The sequence below is a fragment of the Rhinopithecus bieti genome, unplaced genomic scaffold (assembly GCF_001698545.2).
Source record: "Rhinopithecus bieti isolate Rb0 unplaced genomic scaffold, ASM169854v2 scaffold_50799, whole genome shotgun sequence".
Classification (NCBI taxonomy): Eukaryota; Metazoa; Chordata; class Mammalia; order Primates; family Cercopithecidae; genus Rhinopithecus; species Rhinopithecus bieti.
Window position 1 is genome coordinate 283,986 of NW_016819917.1, and position 10,685 is coordinate 294,670.

The 10,685-nt window shown below is 47.3% G+C and overlaps 1 protein-coding gene across 1 annotated transcript in view; it reads left to right on the forward strand.

Moving 5' to 3' along the window:
• LOC108520061 (zinc finger protein 28-like) overlaps positions 1 to 10,685 on the forward strand; it is a gene marked incomplete at its 3' end in the record, with an annotated part of 36,038 nt that overhangs the window by 20,307 nt on the left and 5,046 nt on the right. Inside the window, 2 exon segments of the mRNA XM_017859335.1 lie at positions 6,522 to 6,609; positions 9,552 to 9,678. Of these exon segments, the coding sequence (XP_017714824.1) occupies positions 6,595 to 6,609; positions 9,552 to 9,678 (142 nt within the window).

The window sequence follows — 10,685 nt, forward strand, 5'->3', positions numbered from 1 at the left end:
ATCACCAATCAACTTGCTACAACCCATGCACTGGTCTTGAATGGAAAATGTGGTGATTCTGCTAAAGCTTCTCTGTCTTTCCCTCTGTGTGTGTGAAACATTAACGTCTCTACTTGGGAACACGGACCCCCTTCATTTGGAGTTGAGGTTTCCAGGTGGCTATCCTCAAGCTTTGTGTTCACATGAACTCTATACTTAACCATGTATTCTAAATTTTATTATTTATTGCTGACATCAGTTTCTGTCGGATTGTAGGGGCCTCACCAGAGAGGGCACCTGTCGCTATGTTGTAATATCACACTTGCCAAAACGACATGGATTAGCATTTCCCCCCCTTCCTCTGCATGAAGCTCATTAGCTGACACAGATGGTCACCTCCATTACCAAGTAGAGCCACAATGAACTATGTATGACCAAGGGTGTTGTCAAGCCCTCTTTCCTGAGGACTGATTAGTGTTTATCTTGAAAACACTAGGCCAGGCACGATGGCTCACGCCTGTAATCCCAGCACTTTGGGAGGCCAAGGTGGGTGGATCACCTGAGGTCAGGAGTTTGAGACCTGCCTGACCAAGAAGGTGAAACGCTGTCTCTACTGAAAATACAAAAATTAGCCCAGCGTGGTAGCAAGTGCCTGTAATCCCAGCTACTCGGGAGGCTGAGACAGGAGAATTGCTTGAACCCAGGAAGCGGAGGTTGCAGTAAACCGAGATCGCGCCACTGCACTCTAGCCTGGGTAACAGTGAGACTCTGGTCTCCAGAAAAAGAAAAAAAACATGTACCTAAAGGGTTGTATAGAACAGTGAAGTTTCTCTGTTTTCAACCTCTCAGCTGTTTGTCTGTATTTCCCATCACATTCAGGTCTAAGGCTCTTTATTAATAAAATGGTTTTCTTTCTTTCTCTGTTTTCATAGTGAAGATGATTTTCATCTGGGGAAGATTTTTTTAGTTTTCTATTGTATTTTCTCAACATTTAAAAAGCAAAGTAAAGAGTATTTCTTGGGCCCGGCATGGTGATTGATGCGTGTAATCCCAGCACTTCGGGAGGCCGAGGTGAGGAGAGAAGCTATTTCTCTTACTGTCTCCTGTTTCTGAAGAGGAGGAGGAAGTAAAAGTTGAAAAACAGGAATGAAGTCAGTGGCAAGACCAGCCGGTGCCACTGATGACCAGACCTGAGGTTAAAAGATTAACCCCCAACTCTAACCACATGTGCTCTCAATCTAACACGACCCTTTCACGTGGAACCACTTAGAGCTATAAGCCCTTAAAAGGGCCAGGAACTCTTTTTTTTTTTTTTTGAGGCGGAGTCTCGCTCTGTCGCCCAGGCTGGAGTGCAGTGGCCGGATCTCAGCTCACTGCAACCTCCACCTCCCGGGTTCACGCCATTCTCCTGCCTCAGCCTCCCAAGTAGCTGGGACTACAGGTGCCCGCCACCTCGCCCGGCTAGTTTTTTTGTATTTTTTAGTAGAGATGGGGTTTCACCGTGTTAGCCAGGATGGTCTCGATCTCCTGACCTCGTGATCCGCCCGTCTCGGCCTCCCAAAGTGCTGGGATTACAGGCTTGAGCCACCGCGCCCGGCCAGGAACTCTTTCTTTGGGGAACTTGGCTCTTAAGATGTAAGTCTGCTGACGCTCCAGGTTGAATGAAAACCTCTTCCTTCTTTAATCCGGTGTCTGAGGAGTTTTGTCTGCTGCTCCTCCTGCTACATTTCTTGGTTCCCTGACTGGGAAGCGAGGTGATTAACGAGGCAGCCCCTTAGGCCGCTCAGGCCTGCCCTGTAGAACATCCGTGTGGGGGACTCTGGCCAGCTTGAGCAATGCGGATCCTGAGCGCGCTCCCAGGTAGGCAGTTGCCCCGGTGGAAAGCCTGTCGGAGCGGTGCACAGCAGGCCCCCGCAGAGGATCAACCCAGGGACTGAGCACTGGGAAGGAACTGGCACTTTAAGTCTGGAACTCTGAAACTTGGTAACACTGGTCTTTGGAACTTGTCCCCTCCATTTGAGTGGAAGTGTGGCCTGATCACCCACGGTGTGCCTGTACCAGCACCTTGGTTTTTGACTTGACTTGAATTGCTTGATATCTTGGATTTGGTTTTGACCCGGCTTGGATTTCTGGATACACTGATTTTGGTTTTGATTCTGATTTGGTGTAAACTGACAAAGTGCGTGTGTGCCCTTTTTACCCGTTCTTTGTTCTGTGGTGTGCGTGTGGTGTTAGTGTGTTTTGTCTTGAGGAAACATGGGTCAGACACAAAGTAAGCCCACTCCGCTAGAAACTGTGTTGAAAAATTTTAAGAAGGGATTTAGTGGAGACTATGGGGTTGCTGTGACACAGGAAAACTTAGAACTGTGTGTGAAATAGACTGGCCAACATTAGAAGTGGGTTGGCCATCAGAAGGAAGCCTAGACAGGTCGCTTGTTTCTAAGGTATAGCACAAGGTAACTGGTAAGTCAGGACCCTCAGACCAGTTCCCATACATAGATACTTGGTTACAGCTGGTGCTAGACCCCTCACAGTGGCTAAGAGGACAGGCAGCAGCAGTGCTAGTAGCAAAGGGACAGATAGTCATGGAAGGATCCCGCTCCACCCGCCGAGGGAGATCAACTCCTGAAGTTCTGTTTGTCCCAATACCAGAAGACCCATTGCAGGAGATGGCACCAGTGATCCCAGGGGTGCTTTCCCCTTACCAGGGAGAGACGCTCCCCACTCTTGAGCCCACAGTGCTTGCATCTCCGCAAGACAAACGTATCCCTAGGCCACCCAGAGTAGACAAGAGAGGAAGTGAAGCCTCAGGAGAAACCCCTCCCTTGGCAGCTGGACCAAAACTGGGATGCAAATGCCCCTGAGAGAGCAGCGGTATACTGGGATAGAGGAGGATGGGCACATGGTGGAGAGGCGTGTTTTGTGTACCAGCCCCTCACCTCTGTCCACCTTCTCAACTGGAAAAACAATACCCCATCCTATACGGAAAAGTCACAAGCTCCAATTGATTTGCTCCAAACTATTATCCAGACCCATAACCCCACTTAGGCTGATGCTACGTCATCAGGAAGAACACGCTCACGTTCCTCTCTAACACAGTTGAAAGGGGGAGAGAGCTCCAAGCAGCGACTAAGTGGCTGGAGGAACAGGCACCGGCTGGTTACCAAAACCCCAAGAGTATGTAAGGACCCAGTTCCCAGGAACCGACCCCCAGTGGGACCCAAATGAAAGAGAGGACATGCAAAGGCTGAACCGACACAGGGCAGCTCTCCTGGAAGGATTAAAGAGGGAGCCCAGAAGGCCACAAATGTTAACAAGGCCTCTAAGGTCATCCAGGGAAAAGAAGAAAGTCCAGCACAATTCTACAGAGGCCTGTGTGGAGGCCTATCGTATGTCTATCCCTTCATCCGATAGCCCTGAAAATCAGCGCATGATTAACAATGGCTTTAGTCAAAGCTCAGAAAACATTGAAGAAAACTGCAGAAACAGGCCGGTTTGCAGGGATGAATTATCGTCACAGTTATTAGAAATAGCTAACCAGGTGTTTGTAAACAGGGAAGCAGTAAGCCGTAAGGAAAACAGCAAAGAGAATGAACTTTGGGCCCGGCGAAATGCTGACCTGTTAGCTGCAGCAATCAGAGGGGTCCCCACAAAGAGGCAAGGGAAGGGGGGCCCTGTGAAAGAGACTCAGCCTGGCTGTCAGAGCTTGCAGCATAACCAGTGTGCTTATTGTAAAGAAATAGGACATTGGAAGAACAGATGCCCTCAGCTAAAAGGAAAACAAGGTGACTCAGAGCAGGAGGCCCCAGACAAGGAGGAAGGGGCCCTGCTCAACCTGGCAGAAGGGTTATTGGACTGAGGGGGACTGGCTGGAGGGTATAACGGGGAAGAGAGAATTTAACAGGGAGAGCTCAGGAGGTGTAGAGATGGGAGAAGAGGCGGAAATAGATGGAGATTGAGGACGATCTAAAGATTGGGGAGAAGGAGCAACAAGAGATTAAATAAGTTGTGGATGGAGCCCGGGAAATTTTTGTATCTTTAGTAGAGACAGGGTTTCAGCATGTTGGCCAGGCTGATCTGAAACTCCTGATTTCAGGTGATCCACCCACCTCCACCTCCCAAAGTGCTGGGAAAACAGGTGTGAGCCATCACACCTGACCACCCATGTATTCTTGATTGAAAGAATTTGCTTATGTCTTAGTTCAACAGCGGACCCTCTTTCCCTGTTTTCTTTCCTTTTCTTTTCTTTTTTTGAGATGCAGTTTTGTTCTTGTTGCCCAGGCTGAAGTGCAATGGCGGGATCTTGGCTCACTGCAACCTCAACCTCCTGGGTTCAAGCGATTCTCCTGCCTCAGCCTTGCTGAGTAGCTGGGATTACAGCCGTGCGCCACCACGCCTGGATAATTTTTGTATTTTTAGTAGAGACGGGGTTCCTACATGTAGACCAAGCTGGTCTCCAACTCCTGACCTCAGGGGATCCGCCCACCTCGGCCTCCCTGTTTTCAAGGTCAGTAGTTGTGTGTTTACACTGCTGCATTTGGTAAATGTTACTGTTCTTTTCTTGTAAGGAAAAATTAAATGTTAGGAATTAATGGCATCAGAACCTTGCAAAAGAAGTTTCTTTAGCCCAGGTATGTGAAAGACACTTCTCTAATTCTCAAGGATGGGGTGATAAAGACCAACCCTCCCAATTAGCCCTTCCAGCCCCCCATGTAAGAATTCAGGCACATCTTCGTACTCATCTCAGACCTTATCAGGGTAACTCTGTGAAAATGTTTTCACTGTGAGGATAGCACAGCTAAATCCAAAGCAGGTCATTCGGTCCCTGGCAGGGAACCCTCCACCGGCTTCCCGGGTTCCCCAGGACAAAAGTCCAGCTCTTCACTGTGGCTCCACAGCCGTGTGTCCAGGGCCCCTGCCAGTGTCCAGCCTCTGCCTGGGAGCTTGCCCGCATCTCCTGACTCCCTCTGCCCCAGTCACATTTGCTTTTCTCTTTTCCCAAACTCCAAAACCCTTCCTGTCTCAGGTCATTGTCCTGCCCTTACCCTATGTCCCTTGGCAGCTCGTTTATGATGCTGTCCTGTCCCTTTCTCCTCCTTCAGGTCTAGGCTCAGAGATGTCTCCCATGCCCTCCCACTGCCATCTGAAGTTCCCTCTGCCTGTCAGTCTCTATCACATTACTCAGGTTTATTATCTGTGTCAATCACATCAGAAACTAGGACTTAAAAAAAAAAAAAAAGGTCTCACTCTGTCCTCCAGGCTGTGAGTGCAGTCTCGTGATCTTGGCTCACTGCAACCTCTGTCTCCTGGGTTCAAGTGATTCTTGTGCCTCAACCTCCCAAGTAGCTGAGATTACAGGTGTGTGCCTCCACACCTGCCTAATTTTTGTATTTGTATTTTATTTTAGAGTCTTACTCTGTTACTCAAGCTGGAGTGCAGTGGTGTAATCTCGGCTCACTGCAACCTTCACATCCCAGGTTCAAGTGATCCTCCAACCTCAGCCTTCTGAGTAGCTGGGATTACAGATGCCCACCAAGCCCAGCTACTTTTGTATTTTTAGTAGAGATGAGGTTTCACCACATTGGCCAGGATGATTTTGAACTCTTGACCTCAAGTGATCCACCCACCTCGGCCTTCCAGAGTGCTAGTATTACAGGCTTGAGCCATTGCACCTGGCCCAATTTTTGTATTTTTAGTAGACACAGGATTTCACCATGTTGGCCAAGCTGGTCTCAAACTTCTGAGTTCAAGTGATGCTTCCACCTCAGCTTCCTTTTTTTTTTTTTTTTTTTTTTTTTTTTTTGAGGCGGAGTCTCGCTCTGTTACCCAGGCTGGAGTGCAGTGGCCGGATCTAAGCTCACTGCAAGCTCCGCCTCCGGGATTTACGCCATTCTCCTGCCTCAGCCTCCCGAGTAGCTGGGACTACAGGCGCCCGCCACCTCGCCCGGCTAGTTTTTGTATTTTTAGTAGAGACGGGGTTTCACCGTGTTAGCCAGGATGGTCTCGATCTCCTGACCTCGTGATCCGCCCATCTCGGCCTCCCAAAGTGCTGGGATTACAGGCTTGAGCCACCGCGCCCGGCCTACCTCAGCTTCCTAAGTAGCTGGGACCACAGACACACAGATGTGCACCACCATACCTGGCTAAGTATTTGTATTTTTGGTAGCGATGGGGTTTCACCATGTTGCCCAGGCCGGTCTCAAACTTCTGGGCTCAAGCAGTGTACCCACCTTGGTCTCCCAGAGTGCTGGGATGACAGGCATGGGCCACCACATTCAGCCTCTGCATGGGGTTTGGTCAGGGCTAGGTCTGTGCTCTGAAGGGGAGCTCATTCCAATCCAGCTCCCCACTGCTGCAGCGTGTGTGGGGGCTTCTCCAGAAGGGGAGTGGGAGTTTCCTATAGGGGTTTATCGTCCCTGGTGTGGTGGGCAGCAGGGGGGACCGTACTTCCTCAGATTGAGGTGTCCTTTGTATGTGTGGTTGTGTTACAGGGAGGGGATGTGTTGATTCTGAGCAATAAACAGCATATTTTTAACATCCAGGATTGATTTCTAAAGACTCTTGGCACGTGAGGAAGAAACCTGGAAGAGGAAGAGGAAAGTGAAGGAGTCAGGGATGGCTCTTCCTCAGGTGAGATGATATTCTCGGTGGATTGTTCTCTCTCCTTCCTTTCAGAAACGCTGGGCCTTGGAGTTGGGAATCTTCTCTGAGTCTGAAGCGTCCTGCCTGACAGGTTTGCTCACGCTCACCCGTGCCTTCCCTCAGTCCCTCTCATCTCGCTTAGATTCCATCTCCTGTGACCCAGTGACATGAGCTTGGGAAGAGGCGGCACTGGGCATGGGCCTGGGAAGGGCTCACACCAGACATGGATGGAGATGGGGTGAGGGTCCCGTGGTGTGAGTGCTGTTGGGCAGCAGGGATTGTTCAGGGGCCACATCTGGATGCACTGTCAGCTCTCTGTAGACAAGGATTAGAGCAGCTGTCAGTGGAAGTCACGTATTAATGTGCAGAGAGAACATGGTAAATTCTAGAAAAGAAGACCAATAAGGGGAAATGTTTTCTGCCTGATTTTAAACTACATTTTTAGGTAATTGAGTGAGTCTGACCAACATGGAGAAACCCTGTCTCTAGTAAAAATACAAAATTAGCCAGGCATGGTGGCATGTGCGTGCAATCACAGCTACTCAGGAGGCTGAGGCAGAAGAATCCCTTGAAATCGAGAGGCAGAGGTTGCAGTGACCTGAGATTGCACCATTGCACTCCAGCCCAGGCACCAAGAGCAAAACTCTGTCTTAAATAAATAAATAAATAAAATGGAAATGAATGATGCATGAATGATTCCATCATCATGTTAAGAATATGGAATCAACATAGATAATAGCAGGGGATTCATTAAACCATTCTTAGCACATCACGCTTATGGAGACAGTGGTGTTACTATGCAGAGACTTGTGAAGCAGGCTTTTGGTAAAAATGGTTTATACTTTTCTCAAATATGGGAGCAGTACTTATTTTCTTTTTATTCTACAGGATAAAGCCATATTCTCATTCCACCTGTTACTATTTTTGTTATTTGTTTCTGAAACAGAGTCTTACTCTGTCACCCAGGCTGGAGTGCAGTGGCATGATCTTGGCTTACTGCAACCTCTGCCTCCTGGGTTCAAACGATTCTCCATCCTCCAGGCCAGGCAGTTGAAAGTGTGATTGCTTCCTCTAGGAAGGGGCGTTTCCTGTTTTCTTAGATCTGACAAGATTCCCCCCTGCCCCCAACTGCCAAAATATCCTTTTCCAGCATGAAAAGAATGAGATTCCTCTTCAGTTAAACAAAACTTGCTACTTTTTGTATATTTAAAACCTATATATGTGTATATATGTATATAGGTATACATGTATATATGTGTATATGTGTGTATATATGTGTGTGTATATAGATACCCCCACACATATATACATACACATATATACACACACATATGTATATATTTTGAAAATCTTTTATGGTTTGAAAATCTGGGACAAATGACAACCCTTTGTATTAACATTTAGTTTTTTGTGAGTCTGTGTAGGTTTTGTTATATAGCAGGACGAGCCGCAGACAAAACCCCTCAGACACCGAGTTGTAGAAGGAAGGGCTTTATTCAGCTGGGAGCCACGGCAAGCTACCGTCTTAAAATCTGAGCTCTCCAAGTGCACAATTTCTGTCCCTTTTAAGAGTTCACAACACTAAAGATTTCACATGAAAGGGTCTTGATTGAGCAATCTAGGGGATAGTGACAGGGGTTTCATGCACTGTGTGGTCAGAGTGAAACAGAACAGAGCAGGGAGTTTCATAATGTTCTTCTATACAAGGTAGTTGATTTTTAACTACTAGGTTTAGGCCAGGCAGGCCCAGGCCTGGTTTTGGGCCTGCTGCCGGGCCGCCTGTCTGGTTTCACTTCCTTGTTTTTTTTCTTAAAACAGGTACTGAGTATAAAACAAACAGGTACTGAGTATAAAGAGGTCTCTCTCTTCCCTCAGTTATTTTGTGAACATTTAAAAAATGGATTTTGTACTTTGAGTAATTTTGTTTTCATGTATTTTATTTTGAGACGGGGTCTCACTTTGTTGTCTAGGCTGGAGTGCCCTGGCGTGATCGTAGCTCACTACAACCTCCACCCTCAGGGTCAAGCCATCCTCCCATCTCAGCCTTCCAAGTAATTGGAACCACAGGTGCCTGCCATCACACCTGGCTAATTTTTTATTTTTTTTGAGACGGAGTTTCTGTTGCCCAGGCTGGAGAGCAGTGACGTGATCTGGGATCACTGCAACCTCTGCCTCCTGGGATCAAGCCATTCTCCTGCCTCAGCCTCCCACGTAGCTGGGATTACAGGCATGTGTCACTGTGTCTGACTGATCTTTCACTGTGGGCATTGTCATCTGTGAAGACATCACTCATGCTCGGTCTCATCTAGATACTGAATGTCAGTTGGTGTGCCCATAAAAGTTTCAAACATTTCTATAACAGAAACTCTGCATTGATTTTTTAATTTATTTCTTGTATTTTTTACAAACATAAGAAATTCATGCTGACTAGGTGTCTTGACCTCTTCAAAAAGTATAATAAAGACATCATGTGAGGCCAGGTACGGTGGCTCATGCCTGTAATCCCAGCACTTTGGGAGGCCGAGGCAGGCAGATCACAAGGTCAGGAGATCAAGACCATCCTGGCTAACACAGGGAAAACCTGCCTCTACTAAAAATACAAAAAAATTAGCAGGGTGTGGTGGAGGGCACCAGTAGTCCCAGCTACTTGGGAGGCTGAGGGAGGAGAATGGCGTGAACCCGGGAGGTGGAGCTTGCAGTGAGCCAAGATCATGCCACTGCACTCCAGCCTGGGCGACAGAGTGAGACTCCATCTCAAAAAAAAATAAAAAGAAAAAAAAAGACATCATGTGGTGAAAAATCCCTTACTTGGATTTGTCAGAACATTCACTACAATTAAATCCACAATTTCCCCTCTCTCCTCTTCCCATTTTCTGTAAAGATAAGAATTCCTTCCAGAACCATTTGGTTAAAATATGTTTTCATTTCAGGGTCTATTGACATTCAGGGATGTGGCCATAGAATTCTCTCAGGAGGAGTGGAAATGCCTGGACCCTGCTCAGAGGACTCTATACAGAGACGTGATGCTGGAGAATTATAGGAACCTGGTCTCCCTGGGTGAGGAGAACTTCCCTCCTGGGGATGTGCCCTTGTGTGTCTTTGCATTTTCTCTTGTTTCTCTTGGGTGCCACATCCTTGCTTGACTAAAATGGAAGCCGTATTGATTTTGGAATGAAAAGCTTCATGATGTAGCATCTGGACTTTCACTGTCCCCTTTGTTTAGACGTTCTGCATTCTTCATGATATCTCAATGGGGGCTTCAGGATTAAAGTAGGCATAAAACTTTATGGCAGGCTGGGTATGGTGGCTCATGTCTGTCATCTCGGCATCTTGGGAGACTGAGGCGTGGGATCACTTTAGATCAGGAGTTCGAGAGCAGCCTGGCAAATATGGAGAAACTCAGTCTCCACTAAAAATACAAAAATTAGCCGGACGTGTTGGTGCACACCTGTAATCCCAGCTCCTAGAAGGCTGAGGAAAGAGAATAACTCAAACCTAGGAGGTGAAGGTTCTAGTGAGCTGACAACACACCACTGCACTCCAGCCTGGGTTACAGAGCAAGACTCTGTCTCAAAAAACAAAAACAAAACCTTTCAGCCGACTTTAAACATCTCCAGTTTCCTGTTTGCTTCTCCTGTGCTTTCAATTCAGTAGTTCTTGGAAGAGAGCTCCATGTCCACATATTACATATTACAATGCTCCCTCAGCATTCAGAAGGAGGCAGTCAGTGGAGCAATTAGTGAAATATTTTGCTAGATTCATCTGTAATGTCTTCCTTCCTACAGAAATGTAAGGCTGGGACTCTAGAAAAGCTCCAGTACATCATGGTCCTTTCTTTTTATAAACAAGAGTCTCTTTCTGACCTGCTGTCTCCATGTTGGAGCAAGGGAAAGAGCCCTGGACCGTGGAGAGTGAAGTGAAAATAGCAAAAAAATCCAGCTGGGTGGGAATGTGTTACAGGTGTAAAGGCAGGTAAGAGCTCAGATGGGCAGAGTGGAAGCTCCACCTTCCAATAGTGTGTGGGGAAACTCTGCAAGTGGGAGAATTCTTTTTTTTTTTTTTTT